The 25,715-nt window shown below is 36.9% G+C and overlaps 1 protein-coding gene across 1 annotated transcript in view; it reads left to right on the top strand.

The window, feature by feature from the left end:
• The window catches only part of AGBL1 (AGBL carboxypeptidase 1), an 825,749-nt gene that overhangs the window by 570,885 nt on the left and 229,149 nt on the right, over positions 1-25,715 (top strand). The window contains exon 22 of the mRNA XM_058427563.1: positions 14,505-14,668. Within this exon, the coding sequence (XP_058283546.1) occupies positions 14,505-14,668 (164 nt within the window). The remainder of the gene's footprint in view (positions 1-14,504; positions 14,669-25,715) is intronic.

Below are 25,715 nucleotides of genomic sequence, written 5' to 3'. Positions count from 1 at the left end.
ATTGTTATTGCTTCCCTGCTCATGGACTTCGGGGGCCTCTCTACGCAGATGCACACCCTGGGGAATCACAAAGCCCCAGGCATATTTGTAGCCACGGCTTGGCAATTCTTGGACTGATATGAATTTAGCGTATTCCCTTTATCTAGTAAGCAGAACCATAGATGTTTAGACTTACTCCCACAAGAAAGACGGTTTCCTGCAGAAAATATCAGTTTTCCACTCCAAGCAAGGAGCAGAAAGGAGGGACTGCAGTATCTTCATTTTCATCTGAAAAGATCTACAGGGGCCAATTGACATGGGCTTCCTGCCCGACACTGGGCAGAGAGACATATTCATTGTCAAATTGCTCAGGTCCTAGACTTCATTATTGCTACAGCTATACATAAATACATTTATAAACATACAAATAAATAAATTTACCCTTTAGAGCAATCAGAATGCTTTGCATTCTTATTATGTGTATGTTTCAAAAGGTAACATATACACTTATCATCCTCTCTTCAAATCTACTTACACTTTGGTAGGTGACATTTGCTCAAAAACAGAGCAAAGTTTTAGAAACAATCTTTTTCCCTTGAAGTTAATTGTATTACTAATCCAATATAGTCAATACATTTTTTAACTGATTTTTTAAGTTCAAACATTTTTAAATTGACCATTATTTTTTAATTTAGTTATAGACTCAGTATGAGTTTTATACAGCAATCTCATTGCTTTTAAGACCCGAATTATGATTTTCTCTGCATTTGGTCAGGCCTCATTTACTGAACTGAATATAAAATTGTTATATGGCTTTTGGTCAGATATTATCTTTTAGATCATAACAGCAAATTCTAACCATGCATAAATCGCAGACTCTAATGTATATTAGCCTCTCTTCCTGTTTATTCTGAGTCTCTCCTTCTCCAAAGTATTCAAGTCAAGCTAAACTTGAAGGAAAATAATAATAGTATTAATGAAGGAGAGTTTTAGTGACTAAAAATGCTCAGAACTTGAATGCCTACGGGAGCCAAGCAGGTAATGTAAATTCAGGGACTGAGAAAGTGTAAAACAGTATGGACTTGACTGCCTATGTTGCTACACATGCTTAGCTCTTTCACCTTTACAACACGGTGCAGGGACAAGCAACCAAAAGATGTCTGTAAGTATACACGTCCCAAAGTCCTAACGCAGAGAAGCTATTCTTCCTTCAGACATTCAAGGCAAATCCTATTTTAGTGTATGTTTTACCTTCCTTAATATGTATAAGATCATTGGGGATTGACATTTCTTATTCCCTTCAATGATCCTTTAAATGTCCACCCTGGACTCTAAAATGACACCCTGTACCAAACACTGTGCTACAGATGAGAAATAAAGGCAATTTTTAGACTGAAGGCAGGCACATGAGTCACCCTCAAGAATTCAGACCATGCTTTTTTTCCCAACTCCTAAAACAGTCATGTACATAGTAAAAGCTAATTCAATGGCCATTAAATGAATGAATGAACAATGGGCTGTCCAACTATTTGCTGGAGATAATGATGCTAACCCAGTCCAGTTAGCAGAACTAGACTGGGTTAACATCATTATCTCCAGCAAATAATTATGAGAACCCTGTAATTCTTCATGAAGCCAAGGACACCTCTTAAAAAGACACCCATGCACAAATTTACATGCAATAAGAGGAGAACTACCATTTGCCATGGACCCTCATTGGTCAGTGAAACCCAGTTAAAAGCCTTTTTGCTAGAGCAAGCAAACAGTCCCCAGATAAACTGGAGGTAGGGAGCTGGGAGATGGTGCTAAGCACGGTGACCATGCTAAGGTCTCATCCAAGTACAGGGCTCCATACCAAGTCACTCTCGTTGCTCTGAGAATGTCACATTACTTCATCTCATGTTCTGTGCAGTTTATCTGACTAGTCAAATGAATCATTTTGTGGACAATTTTTCTATTCTCTGCTCTAAGCTCTAAAGTTTCTTTCTTCAATTCAACTTCCACTTTCCACATAAATTATGTATAATGGGAATACTAATCTTTTATCTTACCTTATTCAACAACTTCAATTATGTAGAGGAATAAAAGCTCTGGCTTCCCTTGAATGTCACTTCTGAATACTTGGCCTTTCTGTGTTTTATCCATATCAAATGACCAGGTAAAATTGGAGAAAAATAAAGATTTCAGCTGGAAAAAAGAGAAGCAAAACTAAGCAAAGATGAGTGGCATTTATATATCCATATAAATGTGCACACACACATATTCATGATCTGTGCATATTCTGCTATGCCTCTGTGTGTAATATTACATACTGCATAGGGAAAAAGTGTCTGAAAAAAATCACTTTTTTGTGGAGCATTTACTCTGTGCCTCCATGCAGTGCATGTGCACTTTATATCTCATTTAATCTTTATAGAAGCACTTAAGCAGTAGATAATATTTTCCCATTTTTAAGAAGAGGACATTGAGCTTGAAGAGCTTATGTAACTCAAAAGTGGTCATTTGGACAGAAAGTTGGGATTTAGATCCCAGAGAGCTGACTACCAAAATACTCCCTTTATGCTACTTAAAGTAGAGAGATCTTGTTGGGGAGTGTATTTTGGAGCAGTGCTACTCAAAGTATCTGGTCTATGAGCTGTTGATTCATTGGCTGCTGCAATGATACAGGGAGCTTGTACTCACGAGCCCAATGCCACCTTCATTGACAAAATCAGCTGAACTAAAAACAGATGCTTAGTTACATGATTGATTTACATTCTGGCTTAGGCTTCTTATTTTATCACAAATAAAAGTTCATAACTATTTCACAGGCAAATGCTAATCTGCAGACCACACTTCGTATAGCCCTGGACTTGACTATTATGGTCCTCTTACCCAACAAAACCTACTAGCCATTCAGCATGACCAGTGAAGATATGCCTAGTGGACCACTCTCCTGGCAGACACCATATGGAAGATTAGGGAGCTACAGCTTCATATTAATATTATTTCACATTTTTGAAAATGGTTTTGATTTGTGTCTTATCCCCATCATCTTCCAAGAACACTGGATGGACTTGAATGAGCTGCTGTGGGACTTGGAGGTCTAAGTAAAGGTTAGGATTGATATTCCACTGGTTTTCACTGGTGTGACTATACCAATTGCCAGTGCATTACAAGACTTCCACACCTATGGGTTAATGGCCCCTGCTCATACCCACCAAGTGAATCCCCTACGCACTACTTCGCTATCCTATTCTTCCCCACACTTCTTACATGATCCACCAGGACCTTATTGAGATTCAGAAACTAAAGGGTTAAAGCCAAGCAAAGTAGAACTCAGCTCCATTGCTGTGGCTAGCTTCTGTTCTAATTGGTCGTTGTCCTTTTCATTTGAGTTTCTCAAAATGATGTATGTAACCATGGGGACAGCAGCACCTTTCTCCTTCTTCCCTCACTCTGTGGTCTTAGAAGGAAAGTTCAAAATTAGGTCTGAGAGAAACCACAGAGACCCAGGTTTAGAGAGATTACTCCTGCTAGTCACCACACAAGGTAGCTGCAGGTAGGTTTCAGAAGCCAGCGTGTGGAGCTTAGGGATCAAAGGGCCAGAGAAGATGAGTGCAGGGAACAGTGGTCACAACAGCCAAGGGGAGGGAGGCAGGCTGTTATTGCACAATACTGGGCTTGTGCATGTCTCTGGTGCCATATTGAGTTTTTTGGTGAAGGCATGAGAAAAGAGAGAGGGAATCTGGAAAGGTAGAACATAATTTATAAGAAAGACTGACCTCCAGATCTGCAAAAGCTCTTGGTAAACAAATCCGTGAAGTGTAAAGCCTCTGTTGAAATGGACAATTTAATAGAGTCAGGGGACTATTTTTGTCACTCTGGCTCTACTGCTACTTAATTACATAACTTTTTAAATGCAGTTTATGCATCTAAAAAACAGAGTTTGGCTTGATCAGACTCTAGGCTATCTAATGATATAGTCTCCGATTCACATTTACCCTCCATGCATCCTCTAGAAAAACATGGAAATGTAATCACAGAGGGTCTAGCTGTCTGCTGTGGTCATTCATGGTGTAGGGACAATTTGACCAATAAAAGACCCAAAGGAAGGTCAAGCATAGAAATGAAGGACATGTTTGAAGTCTAGCTCACACCTTTAGCCCTGCTGTGCCAGTGAATATATGGCCTTTTTTGCAGTTACTAAGGAAACAATTGTCAGTAATGGATTAGGAAAAATGGATTAGGAAACCTGGGCTGAAAGGACACACACAGAGGGGGCTTTGTACGGAGGAGCCCATCAGATGAAAGCTGGCAGAGGCACCAACATGCTTAGTGATTGATCCAGTCCTCAGCATGAAAGCATTAGAGTCCATTTGTTGGGGTCGATAAGTGGAGAAGCCACAGAGCCCATCCACCAGCCCTCATGCTTTCTTCTCTGCTACCTATTAGAGTTCACAGATCTGCATGGCCCAATTGACTCAGTTTTAACTTCTCTGTTGGGTGCATGTCAAGGCAGGGAATATACACACTTAATTCAAGTTCAGAGCCTCTCCAAACCTGTTTAAAACTCCAAAAGTCACTGTCTTTCAACTCATGCTGGCTCTTTGTAAAGGTTCTGAGAATGTTTGGAGGGACAGTACTAAGGAAATAGATGTCTCATTGCTATTTCTTCACTAGAGCTTTTCGCTGGGTGTTTACCTCCCCTGCCAAGTAGACACAAGCCTAGCGACCCTAAAAAAGTTAAGGGGAATCTAGGTGATACCAGGTAGCTCATGGGATGGAAAAAGTAGGAACCTAAGAAGCTAGGTAGGCCTAACCAGCTCATTCCTTTGCCTTTTATTATTGAATATTTAAATTAAAATATTACATTTAAATTTAATGATTTATAAAAGTTAATTGTAAATTTAATTTTATTTATAGATTGAAAATCACATATTACATAAATAACATCTTAATTCAGATATACTTTTTTCAGGCTTACATGCATTGCCGAAGGAAAGAATGAGTGGCAAAAGCAATTACGTAATTTGCGGATTTTAAAAAAATAAGGAAAACGCACAAAGAAAATATTTAAGTCATGTAGCCTCTAACCAGTTAACATTTTTGTGCCCGTATAGCATTAAAAAATTTTAAAGTAAAATTGAGATCATAAAGAATATAGCATACTACAGTCAATAGTACTTTACATTATGATTATATCTCTATGACCTTGCCAGTTTGAAACACATTATGATGTCAATATTTCCACAGTGTGAATCACTCGAGTTTATTTGACGAGTAATAGACTGATGCACATTTTGGATTGTCTCTTTTGCTCATTTTACGATTATTTCCTTAATATTAATTTCTGAAATTTGTATTGTTAACTCCAAGAGTTTAAACAGTATTAAGGCTTTTGAAATACACTTCCAAATTTTCCTTGGAAAGACTGCAGTGGTATGTCCTTTTGCCAATGATAGAATGTAACAGTGACTGTTTCCAGTCCATTTCCAGGAGATGATTATGATTTGGGGCTAAGGGTAAGCCTAAGATGAGAAGAGAATCATAGTATTTTATTGTTACATTAATTTGCATTTTATATCAAAGCAAATTAACATTTTTTTCTCTATTAGAATTATGTTTATTTTGTTGTTTCCATTTTAGTTTAGTTTGTGGTATTTCAGGCTATTTAGATATATTCAAATTTTATATATCTAATCATTAATATTTTCCTTTATGATTTCTTCCTTTGAAAATATACATTGAAAAACCTCCTGGTTTGGAGATGATAAAACGTTAATATATTCTATTCCTTTTTATCATTAAATTCTTTGATCATTTAACTCTTTAATCAAAATAAATTTTTTTTTTATATTTGGGGTGAGATTTTTCTCTCAAATATTAACCAACTGCTTTTGAGTTTTTATCTTTATTGTAGTCCTTTTCCTGGTGCCTGAAGGGCTCCTTTGTCAGCTACAAACCTTTATTTATCCCAAGATTTTTGTGCTTTCTGTATTCTTCCTTTGATCTGCCTGCCTTGTTTTATATCAATACCGAAACATTCATCATCATCGCGTACAAGAGCTTTTTCTTATCTGTAAGGGAAAACCCTCATTAATAGTTTTTACTTTTTATTCTGGGATATTCTTGCCGTGTATTCTTCCAGAGGGGAATTTGTTTTCCAAGTCCGAAAATCCCCAGTGGCATTCTGATTTCCTATGCTTTGATAGACTAATAGGAGGAGAATCGATATTGCATGGTCCTGTGCCTTGCTTTCCCAGAATTTATTTAGATGTTCCTTGTCTCTTGGTCCTAGGATTTATCACATAACCCTTGGGATATTTACTATTAATTTCATCCTCAGATATTTTATAGTTCTGTTCCTATTGTGAATGGAATTTTTATTATACTTAATAATTTTTTTTGCTGGTTTAAACAAAGAAAATTGATTTTTGTATATTTAATTTGTAGCCTATTTACTCAGTTCTTGCCTTAGCTCTAATAAATATTGTCTTTCAGTTGATTTCTTTGGTTTGTTTTAGGATATAATCAGTCTTCAAATGAAGATAATGTGATTCTTCCTTTCTAATATGTATGACTCATTTTTTCTTATCTTATTGAATTGTCTGGGTCTTGCCAAATAATAGGAAATAACAGTGGTGAAAGCAGGCCATAGTTTTGGTGATAGTTTTAACAAGGACTGTGTTAATGTCAAGTACGATTTTGACAATTGGTTTTACATGAGCGTTTGCTGCATATGTGTATATATGTGTATATGTGTATATATGTGTATATATGTGATAATAATAAGTACTTATATAATATGCAATAGACCAACTACTGATCTCAATTTATATATTCACTGAATTATCTCAGCAACTCCATGAATTAGATATTATTATGCTTATTATAATTATTTTTCCATTACAAAGATGAGAAAACCGAGGCACTAAAAAGTCAAAGGACTTCCCCAGGACGCTGCAGTTAGAAGTGGAAGCACTAGGACTGTAAACCCGGCAATATGGGTCTTGGGGCCTGTGTTTACACATACCATGCCAGGCTATCTTCTCAGGTTTACAAAGAATCCTGGTGGGCTCATAAGAGATGACTTGTATCAGACATAGATGCGTCCATCTAGAAGTTCCTGCTATTTGCTTCTGTTCTCTGCCCTTTATCTTGATATGTTAGGTATGTTAACATCTATACTAGCAGATTTCCTAACGATACCGTCATCATGCCATTCTTAGAAAAATACTCTCTAAATCATTTATATTTTTATATATTATTTTTATATTTCTGAACATAAATTACTTTTTAAAAATTGAGATGTCTATGTATCTATGTATCTATCTATGTATCTATCTATCTATGAGGTTGGCTTGCTGCCCTGTTTATATGTTAGTAATACAATAATCAATTTTTGGTATTAGGATTATGTTAATATTTTAAAAGAAATTATGAAACTTTTTCTTGTTTATGATGTGGTTTGCATTCAATGTTTCCCCTTCTCTTGGTTTGTCTTCCTGAGGCTCCTACCCATAACATTTTGAGGTGCAATACTTTCTCTTCAAAATTACATATATCTTGCTCCACTGTCTTAGGTATTAGTAGTATGAATAAATACTAGACTGTTTAATTTTAGTTATTTATAGGGATCTTGATCCTTTTTTCTTTATTTTCCTTAATAGTATTTCAAATACTTGGAGATCCTGTTTGATATGTAAACTCAGATAGTTTTTGGACCATAGGTGAGTACTCTCTTCCTTCTCCTCATCCTCCTTTCCTTCCTTTTCCTTCTTCTTGGCTTCTGCTATGACTACCATACTATCTGAGTTTGAAACTCCAAATGGAGCATATCACTTCTCCCTAATATCTTCTAAAATTCCTATTTATATATTTAGCTCATCATTTTTATCTAATCTGTGACATTAGTCAGTTTTGCATTGCTATAAAGGAATACCTGAGAGTGGGTAATTTATAAAGAAAAGAGTTTTATTTGGCTTATAGTTCTGCAGGCTGTACAAGCATGGCCACAGCATCTGCTCAGCTTCTGGTGAGGCCTCAGGGAGCTTTTCCTCATGGCAGAGGTGAAGGGGGAGCAGGCATGTCACATGGTGAAAACAGGAGCAAGAGAGAGAGGAGCAGGTGCCAGGCACTTTAAACAACCAGCTCTTGTCTGAACTAACAATTCACTCATTCCCATGGGGAGGGCACCAAGCCATCCATGAGGGATTCACCTCCATGACCCAAACACCTCCCACCAGGCCCCACCTCCAACATTGGGGATCACATTTCAACATGAGATTTGGAGGGGACAAATATCCAATTCATTGGATATTGGAATACTTCTTGAAGTTGTCTTCTCTGTAATAGATTTTATTTTCTACATTGAACAGTCTAACTCACGATTTTGGCCTTTAATTTAGAAATTGAATTTTCATCTCAATAGTGCTGTCACTTCTAATTTCTTATTGTTTCCTTTTTGTGCGTTTTAATGTACTTTCACCAATGCAATATACTCGTTTCTTTCAGAAAATATAAACAAGAAATTTCCCAGATTTTTCCTATTTCTGGCAGCAAATCTATTTCATAAAAAGACATTTGTTTGGTATCTTCAGAGTGGCCCCCTTTTATCTGCAATATTTCTTCATAGATTTAACATCTTTCCTCTGTGCCTGTTTACAGAGGATGTTCAATTATGCTCTGTTTTATAAAAAGTGATTGCCAGAGGTTGTTGTAAGACTTTGGGGCAGATACTAAACCCTATTCACTTATATCTTGGGTTTTGTAACAAAGACAAAGGCCCATGCAAGGTTTGAGGATTGATTTGGGACCATCACACAAAGCCAGGACCTCCAGAAATGACAACTGTGTTCAATGAATTAGTAAGACCGCAGTCTGCAAAGGGACAATGTGGGCATATTTCACTTTCTTGGCCATGGCTTTGGGTAGAGCAGTAAAAATGGGCAAAGTCTTCATTCATAATTTCTAAACACAGCCCTCCTTCAAGCAGATTTGGAATCACAATTCAAATGTACCTGTAGCCCAAAAGGCCTCAAGCCAAAAATGCCCTCTCTGGTAGTTCCTGATTGGTAGTGTCCTCAAGTACTTAGGGGAGAAAAACAAAAGTTTCAACTGAAGAAAAGAGCACTAACACCAGTCTACAAAAACAGACTTTAATGTTCAAAAAAAATAAGTTTAGAATTTTAAAAATTATAAAATAATTGAGCAAACAGGCCTACACTGTTGACACTCAACAGAAAAATCACACTAATGAATGATGCCCAGAAACACCGCATATGCAGGAATAATCAGGTATGATAATATAAAATAACCATGGTTATATGTTTTTCAGAAATGTTTTTGAGATAAATGAGTTTACAAGTAGATTCAATCTAGTTGAAGAAAGAATTATTAATATGGAACAAAAATATGAAAAAAATCAGAATTTACTACAGTGAAACAAAGAAATAGAAAATAAGAAAGTAAGGTTAAGAGATGTGGAGCACAAAGGGAAAATAGAAAACATGCATACGTTGAATATTAACTTATCTTTGATTTCCTTGACAGAGATAAGGGAGAGGCAATATTCAAAAAGACCATGGATGACATTTTTCTAGAATTATTGAAACATACTATTTATCCTGTCAATAAATTCTAAATAAAAGAAATGAAAATAAATTTAAATCTACTTCAGAAAATCAAAGATAAAGAGAAGATCTTACAAACTGCTAACCTGAATTCCACCATTCATTTGTATGCATATATAACTTTTAAAACATTTTTTCCAGGTAGCAATAATTTCTTAAAGTATTCTTTAAAATTTTTGAAATATGTGGATATTTTCTCAATGAGATTATAGAGCCCCTTCTCCTGGAAATGTTTACGTTTTCCTGGCAAACTATAGCAATAAAGTCTGAAAGTGTGTGTGGAGGGGAGTGGGATCTGGGGATCGTCACCTCTGCTTTCATTGCCAAACCTTTGGCATAAATTGTATGACTGCCTGCTTTGTACCTTGACTTTATTCAACTTTATTTAAATCATGAGCATTTTTCATATTCTAAATGGTTGTTATAATTATCATTTTAATAGCTTCCTTACAGTCCATCAAATTTATTCCATTACAATTTCCTTAGTCATTCCTTCCCTATTAGACACGGTTTTATTTCCCTCAAATTTGGATTATTATATATAATACTGTCGTAATATACATTTTTGTGCCTATAGCTTCCCTTTTATTTTGGTTCAGTTTATTAGGAAGGGTTCCCTGAAGTGACATTACCATGTCAAATGTTATGGAGCCACTGCCCTGAAGGTCTCAATCAACCGACACTTCCACCAGGTATTTTGATATGTGCCAGTTCAGCATGAGGATCAGCACTAAGTATTATAAGTTTAAAATATAGGCCGGGTGCGGTGGCTCGTGCCTGTAATCCCAGCACTTTGGGAGGCTGAGGTGGGCGGATCACCTGAGGTCAGGAGTTCGAGACCAGCCTGGCCATGTGGTTTGGTCTGGTTTCACATGGTGAAACCCCGTCTCTACTCAAAATACAAAAATTAGCTGGGCATGGTGGCAGGTGTCTGTAATCACAGCTACTTGGGAGGCTGAGGCAGGAGAATTGCTTGAACCCAGGAGGCCAAGGTTGCAATGAGCCGAGATTGCGCCACTGCACTCCAGCCTGGGCCACAAGAGCAAAACTCCGACACACACACACACACACACACACAAACACACTGTGTGTGTGTGTATATATGTATATATATGTGTATATATGTATATATATGTGTATATATGTATATATGTGTATATATGTATATATGTGTATATATGTATATATATGTGTATATGTGTATATATATGTGTATATATGTGTATATGTGTATATATGTGTATATATGTGTATGTGTATATGTGTGTATATATGTGTATATATGTATATATAGTAAGCAAACATATAGTATGAATAGTGCATATATGTTATATATATGTAATAGTCTCTCAATTTGCAGAGTGTAGAAGGCATTTTTATTTAAATAATGAAACGGAACATTTTCCCACATTTCCTTATTTTTTCTGTTTTACTCACCTATTATCAGTGCTTATGCTGTTTAAACATCTTTTTTGGACCTGATGTTTGTCTTACAGATATCTAACATAGATATTCTTTTGTGGTGAGTTATCAAGAAAAGCTGTTAAAAAACACAGAGAGGGTTGTGTGGTTAGCTTTGCTGACTAATACTGTGCATACATAGGGACCTATATTTTCTAGTAGCATTTGTATCAGAATATTAGTGTGATAGACACTGTTGGCTTGCCTGACACTCATTTCTAACCCTCTTCTCTCTCACTTGTCTCTTTTAAAGAGGGTGAACAGGCTGAAACATTCAGTGACCAGCACATAGTAAAGCTGGAGGTGATTTTATTATAAAGCCTGGCCAATAAAATATAAGCAAGGGTGTGGCTGGTGGCTTTTTCCCACATTTCTCTTTCTTTTTCCTCAGATGATGATGTGCTTGCTGGAGCCATAGCAACCACCTTGCAATCAGATTTAAACAAACAAACAGGAGAATGGCAGATAGTGTCGCCTTTATTTTATTACATTGCTGAAATAATGCCATGAACCTTCTACCTTTCCCTCAAATTTATTTTTGTTCAAGAGAAAACCTTGTTTAAGTCACTATAGTCAGACTTTGTGTTACTGTCTGTGGAAAAAATTTCTAATTAAGACTTCTGAGCTGGGTGAGAAGGGAATTGGATCTTCATTTTATTTATACTCACTTTTAAACAAATCCAGAGCCAGTTTTATTCATAAACTTTCTAGTGTGAACCCATGATAACTGACCAAAGTGGAGGTCAAAATTTCTAAATTTTATTTACCTGTTTCCCAGTTTATATCCAGAGATACGAATAAGTCTCCTGGAGCCAAAATAAAATCTATTTTATTTTTAATGCTCACAACATTTGACAATGGAAGAACAAGATTTAAAGGCACTCACTTACCCAAACCTGGAGAAGTCAAGTTCTACTTGACAGATACAATATGCATCTGAGAGATAAAAATCCATCCATGCCTCTCCATGTCCACTCATTTAGAGTCGCTATTTATCCATTTATCACATACTGAGGATATGACATTTGACAGGTATGGGCTCTATGCCAGAGATGTAAAGAAAGAAACATAGTCTTCAGTCTTTGCCTTTGAAAAGTTCTCTTCCACACCAGTGATGGGTGTGAGAGGAGGTCATCTACATAAACAAATATATTTAGCCCAGGGGTTCAAGGCTGCAGTGAGCTGTGACAGTGCCACTGCACTCCAGCTTGGGTGACAGAGCAAGACCCTTTCTCTAAAACAAAATGAATCAAAAACAAAACAACACTCAGATATGTTTTGTACTGTGTGAGAGTAAAAAGAAAAAAAAAAAGTAGTAAAGAGAGATTAATATTGAAGGGCAAAATGGAATATAAGGGTCTTGCCTGTCTCCACAGCCAATAAAGTGGTACAAGTTCCTTTAATCAAGGTCTTCTGGACTACTTGTTACAATGACAACCATGACCTGAAATATGTGGGCCAACATCTGGGGCATCAAAATTTTTTACATTTTAGCTGTTGTTGTATAGAAGTTGACTGGTATGAAAGAACTCTCCCTAACCTACCAGTATGGCATACACTATGAGGTTTATTTTCCCGAAAGACTCCTTCTTTTAACCTCTACAGAGCACCTGTTATGTGTCTGCTGGAGGCTGGGTTTGCAAATGTGTATGCAAGTGCTCCTACACCTGAGGGCCAGAGTCTTACTCTCATTCCTCTTCTTGCCTCCTCTTTGCCACCTGTGAGGTGGCTGATTGAGCAGGAGGATGTGACCTTCACTGTCTTCCAACCAAGCCAGCCATTCTAGAATTTTATAAAAGTAACCCGGAAAAAGGGGTGGGGAAAGAATCAGACCTTGGAGCTTTAGAAAAGAGACTCTGAGATTTCTCTCTCTTTAGAAAGTGATCTTTTCTATTGACTTTAAGAAAAAAACAACTTGTTCAACATCTGTCTTTCCCTTCTGACTGCTGTTGCTTAAGGAGGAACTGACTTCCCTTAACTCTGAAGTAATGTCTCCTTTCTTTAGGAAAACAGGTGTTGAAACATGCAGCAATCAAATTTTCAAACAGCTGAAATAAACTTGAGGATTTTCTACCTTTTTAATGCTTTTAGCCAGGAATTCTTTTGTGAGGCTTACGATTTCCCAATTTGGAATTTTGTTTCTCCTTGAGGTGCTTATGTGCAATCCTTCTGCATTCTTATTGTCCCATTCCTGTCTCCTCCATAATAAATCATTATTATTTGGATGTGAAAATCTATTTGTAAAAAATGATTCATTATTGATTATTTTTTATCTAGGTCAAATGTTCTTTATAAACAGGAAGGCCTCAGGACCACACTGAATTCTGTTGTATTAAACATCTTTACAGGAAGAGAGAAAGATAAATTGAGCTAATTTTGATCAATATTGTGACTGTGAAATATTCCTTATCACCAGATGCTTAGGTATGAAGGGGAGAATTATGATTCCATTTTACAGATGAGAAAATCAAGGCAAAAAGAGTTCACTGAGCCCAAGACCACACAGTTAGAAACTAGTGAAACCAGGATTCACACTTAATTCTGATCTAACTTCAAAGACCACACACTTTCTAGCTCACCACAGTGGAGTCTCTTCTGGTCGCTCTACAGCTTTTTATGTTGAGTAGTCAAGACTGAATTTACTTATTAGCCTCTGGCACTTACTAGATGCTAGGCCTTGGATAAGTTACTTGTGTTCACAAGTCTGCATCTCCTTATCTGTGGAATGGAGAAAAGAACAATCTCTACCTCACAGGACTTTGGTAAGGATCCACTGAGTTAATGCAAATCAAAGAGCTCAGAAGGGTATCTGGCATGCAGTAAGTGATCAATTAAGTTTGGTCAATTGTTACTATTATCTGTTTCTTCATGAATTGTACTGTAGAGTACATGTCATGATTTTGCTTTCATGCATATATGAGTACAGCTGAATAGGGGGTTCTAAATGAATGCTGGGTTTTTTTTAAAGTTTCAGTATTCAGTATTTATATATGAAATATTTCCCCTACTTTTCTCCATTGGCTGAAAAATTCAGAGGAAGGAAAAGGTATCTCTTAGTAAGATTCTTTATGAACTTTTGTTTCAGAAGTGGAAAAAAAAAAAAACCTTTTTAAAAATACAGATAAAAGCATTGCTGCTTTGACCGTGGTGTGGGAAGGGTACAGACTTCTGGATCTCCATCTACCCCATTTCCCTTTATAACCCCTACCAGCTCATTATTGTCATGGGGGTACTTCTGGGGAGCCCTGGATGTCGGCATCACACAGACCGAGAACCACCACTCCACAATGCACACAACAGAATGCAATGGACAGTGACTGACAAATACAATTAATTCTCATGGTCTGAAAAAGACCTATGTGTAGGAGTCCTTCTTCCTAATCTCAAAGTGTCACCACCACTCAGCTGCCATTATACATTGCCATGGTTAATGCTTTGTCTAACTGGCAGGGTCTACAGTTTGGTACCAGAGAACTGGAGGAGATGGGAGCCATGTTCTGCTTGGGCCTCCTCATCCTGGAGCTCAAATCTGCCAGCTGCAGCCATCAGCTCCTGGCTCAAGCTGCAACTCTGCTGAGTGCTGAGGAGGAGGCTCTGGACCAGCATCTCCAAAGGTAAGATGCTCCCAAGGGCTCAGAGAAATTTGGATCTTGGTGGTTCCATTGCTGAATATCTCAGTAATGAAAGTCGAGTGGACCTAGGGGTCTTTACACGAGGAAATATGGAAGAACTGCCAAGTAAAGGTAGGTACAGTATCTCGTTTCCTACTGATGAAAAAGAGTATGCTGCCTGTTCATACACATATATGCAAATATAAAACTATATGTATTTATACATATTTCTAGGTAACACATTTTACTTATGATAAAGAAGATGTGGCTTGGTGACACACACGGGATATCTACATACACTTATATTTGCCAGTTATGTGTTTCTATGTATACAGATAATATTTTTGAGCCATTACTCAGCAAAAAACAATGGCAATCTCATTGACAATATCTAGGCACCTGGAGACAAGAAATGTTTTACTCTTCCCATTCTCAAACACCATTGTTCCTTCTTGGAAGATGAAGGGAACCCCACCTGAAGATGATTAACACATTGGCTCAGAGAACCGGACTCCCAGCCATAGAAGGGAAAGGCTGGATTTTTGAGAATCATGGGGATTATTAATGAGCCAAGTGAGGGAGAACTGTCATCCAAATGAGCCCTTTTGATGTTCTTTCCTGTTGAGAAATATTTTAGACTTGACCAAAACAAATTCAGTGGGCAAGAGAGGAAGAAATTATGGCCATGTGAGAGGAGAGAGGATGGAGGGGAGTCCAAGAAGCCAAAGGCAGCTAAGTCATTGCCCACACTTTGAGTGTCAGAATGGATGGGGAAATTGAGCTGCTGGGGAAGTGTCTCCTGGTAAATGAGGAGGCATCTGGTCGTGCACTTCATGTCCAAAGGCAGAGAGAAAGCCATTCATCCTGGGACCATCTTATTTCTAGCTCATTTTCTTGAATTTTCCTCCTGTTCCTGTTAGGCAGCTGTTGCAGTGTGACTTACTGAATGGCCAGTGAAACCTAGAAAGATCTAGCAGTATACCTTAATACTGCTTTGGAAGGCCGTGGTTTTTCTGAGACTTGATGACCTAAATGCAGTAATTAACTTGCTCACCACACTGGGCTATAGATCGTAGACATAGAAACTTAAATAAGTGCAGGGATCTTTCCATAGAACTGCTGCTGCTGATTTATTTTGACATCACAACCGCTTCTGCCTGCCCCCGGTCCCTTCAACACCCCTCAGTGTCTGAAGGCTTCATGTGTTTGGTACCATTGTGGTGTTTTCAGACTCTCCCTCTGACAGCAAGCGCTTCCACCTGCCAGCATATATATTTCAACTTGTCTTTTCATCTTTTCCTGTACTAAGCTATCTTGGGTGTAGGCATGCCTGGATTTTCTTTCCTTCTTTCTCTTTTTCCCCCTCTCTCCTCTGCTGCTCATTGAGGGAAGATTGAGCAGAACTGGCATTGCTTGCTCTCGTCAAATTGATTGTGCCTGTCTGTTTGATCCAATTCAGTGAGGATTAGTTGCCTGCAAACTGGAACAAAAAGAAATCTATCAAAGAAATGCCTTTTCTAATTCAAGTCTAAAGAATTTGATGTCAGGCTTCAAATACAATGGCTGCTATATAGGTTATTATAAGGAGATAGTATTATTTGCCCCCACCCTTCCACACCATTTCACCCAACTATGCGTTTTTCAATTGCATCCTGACCAAGGGGATTGAAGCTAGAGGTCCTCTCATGACCTCTGACCTTTCCTAGGCTGGTGCAGCTCCCTAAGGGCAAGATACCTGAACACAGGATGTGATTAATATGTCTACTTTGAATAGATTTGAATTAAGTTTGGCAGGCATGGAGTTAGGTGGAGACCAGCAGGAGGGAAACTACCTATTTCACCCAGACATTTGTATGGTAATATATTTTCCTATTCTTTACAATGCAGTTGACCACACAGATTGCGATTCTTGCCCAAAGGACCTGAAAACTGCATGGTTGAGAGTGAGATCACCCTGAGCATTTCTTGACCCCAAAAATGTTCCAGCCAATAAGCTTATGGTCACAAAAAGATGACAGAGAGACAATTTGTAAAATCTACTGGTTTGAAACCATCAACAGGCTTTTTGAGAACCAATTGATTAGTTTCTGAAGAATAAAGTTAAATCCTGAGATGTAATAATCAGCAGAGTGAATCCTAGAACTTTTCTTAGAATCGGGATTCTTATTGTAATACAAAGAGTGTAACCAATGTTTGTCAACACAAATCTGTGTATGTTTTAAAGAGGAGACCTCTACCGCCCTCCTCCCCTCCTGCCTCTTCCTTTGATGTAACAGGGTTTCCCTCATCCTACAAGAAGATTTGCACTGTTGCACGGGAGGAATTGTGAATAATAAGGTGGGTGAGGGGTCTCTTCTCCAAAGGTCTGCCCTAAAGAAATACAAGAATGGCTGGGTGCAGTGGCTTCATGCCTGTAATCTCAGTGCTGTGGGAGGCTTAGGCAGGTGGATCACGAGGTCAGGAGTTCAAGGCCAGCCTGACCGACATGGTGAAACCCCGTCTTGAACCCGGGAGGCGGAGGTTGCAGTGAGCCAAGATCGTGCCACTGCACTCCAGCCTGGGCGACAGAGGGAGACTCTGTCTCAAACAAACAAACAAAAACGCAAGGATGTAGTACTGCATCCTCTCCTAGGCCCACAGACAGCATTAACTCCTTGGGAGTGATCAGCCAGGAAGACAAAGTGTGGCTGCACACTGTGGACATCATGTTTTCTGACAATAGGTTTCATGCTTCATTTACCATAAAAACAATTAGAGTGTAGTCAATATCCACAGAGCAACTCACCATTTTTCAAGAGCAGAGGAAGAGCAGAGATAGCGGGTGTTTGCCTGGTGGCTGACACTTAAAATGAAGTACATGCATGCTTTGTTGTTGGTTTCCTTTTGCGGTCCTCTTCTTCCCAGTTGCTCATTTCAGGAATGTCTGCATACTCATGAAAGCATCTTTTGATCTTTCCTTTCCTCTTCCTTTCTCCTTCCTCTCAATCTTATCCCTGGAAATAATTGTGTGTGCACTGCAGGAATGCTAAGCTGCTTCTTCAGGAGGAGCCGTTTATCCATTGTGACAGGTCTTTTGCAGAGTCATTTAAGTTTTGCCGAGTCAGCCACTGTTCATCTCGATTTGTATCCCTCCACTGCCTCTTGCTCTTCTCAGCCGAGCCCCCCACCTCCATTTGTCCCTCCATTAATAACAAGAGAAAGCTAAAGCTCAGAGCTTCACAGCCGTGCCTCAGCAATGGCTCAATACCTCCCGTGTTCTCTGAAATTATAGTCCTGTTGCTTTAGCCTGGGCTCACCTTAGTGTCTACATAAACTAGTTTGTTTGATGGGACAACACTAAAAGAATAAAAATTCTACATAGATCTTAGAAAAAAATGTTTAATTAAAAAGGTGCTTGATTTTCATTTGTAAAAGTACAATTTTGTTCTTTTGAATAAGAAAATGAAATTAGGAAGGCAGACAAAAGCGCCCCTATCCCTGTCTCAGCATCCTGATAACTACTGTCAACATTATGGTGAAATATCCTAAGTTATCTTTCTTTTTTTTAACTTAATCAATTTATTGTTTTAAATTGATAGATAAAATTGTATGTGTCTATTGTGTACCATATGATGCCTTGCAGCACATATACATTGTGGAATGGCTAAGTGTAGTAATTAACCTATGCATCACCCCACAAAGTTATTTTTGTGGTGGGAACATTGAATATCCACTCTTCTATCATTTCTCAAGAATATATTATATTCTCATTAACTATATTCATCCTGCTGACAATAAGTTATTTGAACTTATTCCTAGGTTATATTTTTTACCTATGGATAAATAGACATACAGTACTCTCAAAAACAATGTGCTATAGTTCTTTTTTGCAGCTTTATAAACACTTGTTGTTCCTATATTGAAACTCTTGCCCTTTTTAGGAGAAAATGGGGTGCTGTTTTAATTTAGAATTTGATGTTTTATGATGCAGATAAAAATCCTTCTATATCATGAGTATTCTCTTTTATAAATTTCCTAATCATGTCTTTGTGCATTATTCTGTTAACCATCCCTTTTATAAAAAAAGTTATATTTACATTTAATTTTAATTTCTGTGTTAAAGGTACTCAACTTCTGTTTGTCTTGTATGCTGCAAATATTTTCCCCAAATTGTCATTTACCTTTCACATTTTTTATGTGGTTTATTGGCATTGAATGTTTTTGCTTTCAAGTAATTATGTTTATCAATTCTTTTCTTTGCTTCTCTTACCTTGGATAAACCTGTCTACCTCGGTTTAATAACAGATAAATTCACACCCACTGTTTATCTATCTGTTATTGAACCGAGGTAGGCAGGTAGTTTTATAGTGAGTATATTTACATATTATAATTTCTTTTCCATTTTTACTATTGAATCATTTTGTATTTTTAAATAATCCACCTTTTATCACTGATTAGTAATGCCAGTTTATTATATAGTATACACACACACACGCATGTACCTGGGTATATTTGTTGGATTTATACTCTGTTCCATTAGTCTGTCTGCCAAGAGCACATAGTTTTTGATACTGTAGCTTTGTAATCTAAACGTATAATGTTGCAAACACCACCTCATTAGTATTTGTTTAAAGATGTGTTTTGCTGCATTCCCTTCTTCATTTTCACTGATGCACTCTATAATGAGTTGTTAGCTGCCAAAACCTAACCCACTGGGATTTTAACTCAAGTAATATTAAATTATAATATTTTTGGTCTATTGAGTGCTTGTCTATGTTACTTTTATAAAATCTGATATTTTTATTTACTGATTCAGATCTGCTTTGATGTTCATCAGTAAAGTATTGTAGGGATTCTTCTCGTATCCTTTTTATGTAGTTCCTGAATATATCATCATAAACTTTTAATCTCAAAATTTTAAGAAGTTTTGTTAATCTAAAAAAAGTGTATTTTTCACTACATTGCTTCTAAGTGCTTGTTTTAGTTATATAGGAAACTTCTGGGTTATTTATATATTTATTTGTAACTTCACCGAACTCTCTGGTTATACCTAAAAGTATTTCCATGGATTTTTCTGTTTTTCTGGATAGAAAACAGTATCATTTATAATTTTTGACCATCGGCTTTGCTTACTTCTTTTTCTTATGATCTTGGCTAGAGTTTTGAGACTAATGTTTAAGGCTGAGGAGTTTATGAGCATCCTCACCATAAACCTAACTTCAAAATGAGAATGACTCTAAGCATTTAAGAATTAAGTGAAATGGCTCTTGGTTTGATATTAATATTTGATATCTTCTTCATTATTACTATTTTTTCTTAGCTTACTAATTTAACAAAGTCCAGATTGGATAATTAATTTTATCAAGAGCTTCTTTAGTATCTAGAAAAATAAGTATTTACTTGAATTAATAAAATCTTACAGATTTTGTAATATTCGGCTATCTTTACATTTCTAAGGAAAATGTATTTGGCCGTGATCTGAAATATTATTTTAATGTAGAGACTGATGTTACATACTGTGAATTGAGGAATTTGTGCCTATATTTATGAGTGAGTGAAGTCTGTGCTTGGTCTCTATTGTTCTAAGACCTAGAACACTTTAAATTTCCTAGGATACCTCTGCACCTTGAACATGTACATACTGCCTGTAAAATCATCTGTGTTCTATTTATTTGAAACAAAAGTATTATTTTTCCAATGTTAATTTTCCCAAATAAGAATTACCTATGGCATTTAAATTGTCTTATAATCATGTTCAGATCATTTTAAAATTCGACTTTGTGTTTAATGACTTGCATTGCTCATCTCTACCCATTCTATGCAATCATATCCTCATTCTTTTTTCTCAATGTTGATTCATCTCACGTTTTTCAGAGAACACCTTAAAAACAGCTTTTCTTTTTTAAAATGTAAATCAGTGGAGTTTTTTGCATATTAATACATATGTGAATATCTTTGTCTTCCCTTTACTTAGGAATTCTACTTTCCCTGCCTAGAGATTTTATGGGTAACACATTAAAACAATGTAGACGTGGCCAAATTTACTCTGGTATGTAATCTTACGGTAGCCAGCCTAATTTTTCTTTCTTTGTATGCACCCTGTTTTTTCTTTTTCTTTTCTTTTTTCTTTCTTTCTTTTTTCTTTCTTTTTCTTTTTTTTTTGAGATGGGGGTCTCTCTCTGTCACCTAGGCTGGAGTGCAGTGGTGCAATCTTGGCTCACTGCAACCTCTGCCTCCTGGGTACAGGGGATTCTCATGCCTCAGCCTCTTGAGTAGCTGGGATTACAGGTGCCCACCATCATGTGCGGCTAATTTTTATATTTTTAATAGAGACGGGTTTTCACCATGTTGGCCATGCTGGTTTTGAACTCTTGACCTCAAGTGGTCCACCCACCTCAGTCTCCCAAAGTGCTGGGATTACAGGCATGGGCCACTGCACCTGGCCGCACCCTGTCTTTTCTACCTTCATAGTTGTAGTAGTTTCTCTTTGTTCCCTAACATAAAAATTATTTTTCTACTACATCAAAAATATTTCTTTCCTCCCTTCTTTCTTTTCTCTTGTGTGTGTGGTTTAGTTCCTTTAATTGATTTTGAATATGAACATTCTATTCTCTTGAAACATGTCCCAATTATAAAGGATCAGTGATGCTACCCCACGTCTTCATTTATCTTCCTCTGAAGTGTTTGGTATCTGTTTTCTCACCTCTGTATCTGTTATCTCTTCTTCTTTAATCTTTTTTACCTCCTTGCCCCAATTCATCAAATTCTGGAAGTGTGTCTCAAGTTTGCCCTCACACATTCAATTTTCTGCAGCATGAACTCTCTACTCTTTGCTGATAACATATTTTAATTTTGGTGACTTTACATTTAGATTTCATTACACCTATTCCTCATCTTTCATGAGTTTCCTTTTATTCATGTTTGTAATATTGCCAGCTCACTTTCCATTTGGATCAGTTATCTTTTCATTTATCGTTCCATAGATTCCTTTTTGAAAAACAACTTTCCAGATACCTTTATACAGGCTCCTGTGTCCTGTGGCTAGTCATTCCCCTGAAGTGCACCACTGCCAAGCTTCTGGAAAGGCATCGGCCTCCTTGTACTTTTGCAGGACGTTTCCCCACCTCTAGGTTGTGCTTCTTACCTGTTTCTGCTCTTCCAACTTCTTTTCCTCATTTTTTTTGTCTATTCATTTTGAATCATGAGAGCTCTGTCATAACTTACAATTACTCAATAACCAAGAGTTTATATGTCCTTTAAGCCCTTTTATGGTCTAGCTGGATGTAGAGAGGTCCTCTTGATTTAATAGAAAGTAACCTGATTTAGTTGGTGCTTTCTCTTCAAGAATTCATGGTATTTTGGCTTTTACCTGAGAGTACAAAGTTGGGGTGATTGTGTTGGAGAGGTTAAGGAGAACGGGCACGGAGAAGTGAATGAAGATGGAAAGTGCCCTACTAATGTCTACGGGCCAAAATGGGAAATTTGGGATTGGAGACAATGGTTTCCATAAAGATCCCATTACAGTAAAGCAAAGGATGGAGTCTTAGTAGAATCTTTGGTTTCAAGTTAACTTTCTATTTCCATTCAATTCCAAATTAATGCTACGTGACTATTCTGGTAATAGCTCTCTTTAATTGTCTGCTGTTGTTTTAATTCTATTCAGATTTTTAAAAATTAGCCCATAGTATGAAATATCTGAGAATATTCTTAGCTTCTTTCTATAGTTGCAGTCAAATAAATGCTACATGTAGGGAAATGTTGGAATGGAACTCCGCCTGGGAATCACTATAGATTATGAGTACCACATCTTGCTTTAAAACATTAAATGGCTCCCTAACTGGTCAAGGGAAGTGAACTAATTGGCCAGAAGAAGTGCTAATTTTAGGCCGGGAAAACAATAGCAAAAAACAAACAAACAAAAACCTTGTTTCACTAGCTGTTAAAGAAAAGCAAAATCAAATATTTTTTGGTATGATTTTATGCTGATTATTCTATAATAGATAAATTAAAATAGTGAAAACCCAGTGTTCATGTTTCTGTGAAGAAAGAGGTTTAATAATATCATGTAGCTATTGGTAAATTGGTTTACTTTTCTCTGGAGAGCAATTTGGCAGTTTGTAAAAAGGCCCATAAAAACCTCTCATTTGATTCTATGTTTTCAGCTTACAGAATATTACTCAAGACAATAAACATAACAGAAAAGAATATTTAATATGTACATATTTATATAAATAGTACTTATTTCTCCACATAATTTTAAACAACTCAAATTATTAGTAAAAAAAATTATTAATTTTCTGAACTACTATACTACCATGAAAATAATAAGTATGTCAATTTATATATAAGATAATAATAAAGCAAACATTTATTAGGGCCTTACCATGAACTAGATGCTGTGCTAAGCATTTTATAAATATTATCTCTCTTAATCCGATAAATAATCCCACATAGTAGATGCTTTCATTAACATTCCCTTTTACAAACAAGGAAATTAAGTTTTATAGAGGCTAAGAAGTTTGCCAAATGTCATGAATATATTTAAGAGACTGTGCTGGCATTTGAATCTACTTTTGCCTAACTCCATGGCTCAAGTTCTTTTCCTTTATTCTATTTAGCCTTTTGAATAATAGATGAAAAGCAAAGCAGAGTAATTAATGGTGTACACATGCTGATTATGAGTTCAGCAACATAAAAAACTGAAAGGGGGGGAGGCATTAAATGTATAATTAAATTTAATTTAGTTTTATTAATTTCTTTCTGTTTATAGTTCCTTAAAGTATGTGTTGAGTGCATGTATATCTGTGTGTGTTTCTGGGTCAGTTTTAAAATGCGAATGACTTGGGTTCATTTTGGACCATAAATATCCCTTGATTGTTTTAATACTATTCAGGGAAGATTAATGCATACCATTTTAGGTGAATGCATTGTAACCCATGGTGAATTCAAAAGAGAAAAAGATTGCAGATGCCAAGGAGTGAAAGTGCATTTTCTTCATATTGCATTTGCTGCTTACAAAATGTTACCACCTAATAACAACCATGAAAGTTAACCTAAAAGAATTCCTATTTTACAAGTGACTCCATGGGAGCCCAGGGAATCTAAGTGGCTTGCTAGGTGTAGTTAAGTGATTTACACATTGCCAGTCAACATGGGGGATCTCATTCGCCTCTGCCTCAGGCTCAACCAAATGAACTGCAGGTCTCTTGCCTATGAAACTATAAATACCTGAAAATAGAATAGGCTACCAGCCCCTGGAAAAGGATTTCAATCAAGAAACTCACTCTTACTACTCTCTGTAGCAACTGCAGCCCTTCCCAGCCCTTGTCTTTTGTTGTTAATTCTAAAAATGGAAGGCAAATAAAACCTTTGAAGTTTTCCCAAACAGGAGCAGTTGTTTTCATTTAAGAAGGCTTCAAACAGCCTGGCATGGGTGGTCTAAGTTAACTCAATAACTTTTCATTAATTTTTACATCGTTACCCCTTTCTCTTCTTTCTGTCTAATTCTTATTTCTTTTTATTAAGTACCCTGTGACACCTATGGCTCTTACCAAAGAGCTAGTCCTTTAGGTCAAAGCCATTTTACTGGTGAGAGCTAATCTACCAGATGTGCTAGAGGAAAATAAAAGTGTAAATACAATAGTGAAGGCAAAGGAGAGAAGGAAGGGAGGGAAGGAGAGAGGGAGGGAGGCTAATGAACAGAAGAAGAAATCAAGGCATTTGAACTAAGAGATCCTTATGGGGATAAAAAGCATCATAGAATGTTTACATTTTTTAGTTTGAAAGATCCTGAACTTAGATTACTGATTTGGAAGAAAGATGGTGCCTTTTAAAGTTTCTGTGAACATTTCCACATTTTTACCTGATTTCTTTATCTTTGCCAATTGCCAAGTTGCCCCCTCAGGAAGGAAGGAAGTAAAGAACCCTAGCTACATTCTACTGTACCCAAGATGAAGTAGTCTATCATGGCTTTTGCTGTCCTGTAAATTTCCATGAAGTCCTCACTTTAGTTAGTACCTAGCATAGTTCTCTCTTTTTTTTTTTTCTTTTTTCCCTTCTATTTCTTTTTGTTTTTGAGACAGGATCTCACTATGTTGCCCAGGCTGGTCTCAAACTCCTGGGCTCAAGCATCCTCTTGCCTTGGCCTCCCAAAGTGCTGGGATTACAGATGTGAGCCACCACACCTGACCCGTAGCATAGTTTAGATCACAGACATATGGCTTAAAGTTCAATTCTCGTTCAAAGCATTTCTGGGATGACAAGCTCTGTGAATCTATGGAGTTGTCTTAACTTGTTTACTCTCAGATTTTTCGGCTTTAATATTAGGGAATCTCCTTTCAGATCTAATATCCTACATTTATTGTCAAAGGTACAGCCACTGACATCCTCACATTCTAACATCAGCAGTAGGGTTGCAACCCTGAATTCAAGATACAAAAGGCAAAGCAGTTGAATTATGCTAAGTGGCAAACAGCTTATATTTGACTGAATAAAAATTAAATTTTATTTTTATGTTGACTGGATAGATGATAAAGAAACAGAAGCTTACTAGTGCATGGGTAACAGAAAGGAGTTGTAAACAAGTAATGAGAAAAAGATGGAAACAAAGAGGTATGTTTAGAAGTGGATATCAAGATGTGTGGAAAATGATACCAGACCAACATCCAGCATCCAAAGTAGAATCTGATACAAGATGACTCTTTACAAGGGGCTTAAATGTTCTTACCAGGAATCTCAATAGGTACTATTTTCTGTTTCTGGACATGGACACCTCAGGAGAAAGAAGTGATTACCTCTGCTTGGTCCTTTTAGTTTCTTTAGACAGGTTTGTCCAATTCAGCCCTCAAGTATGTTCTAGTAAGCCAGAAAAATATCTTCAGTCATGTGATAGCTCATCATAGACTTACTGATTCTATTTGTGGTGAGAGATGAGCCTATTGGAAAATGAAGATAACTTAGCATAAGCCAATATTGTTTCAGTACAATAGGAATGGAAACTAAATTAGAGTCAATATGTTTATGATGACTTGGCATTCATCATTTTATTATGTGGCTTTGAATCAGAAAAGCT

The sequence above is a fragment of the Hylobates moloch genome, unplaced genomic scaffold (assembly GCF_009828535.3).
Source record: "Hylobates moloch isolate HMO894 unplaced genomic scaffold, HMol_V3 SCAFFOLD_14, whole genome shotgun sequence".
Lineage (NCBI taxonomy): Eukaryota > Metazoa > Chordata > Mammalia > Primates > Hylobatidae > Hylobates > Hylobates moloch.
The sequence above is the reverse complement of the archived record's forward strand: the minus strand, read 5'-3'. Positions and strand labels throughout refer to the sequence as shown.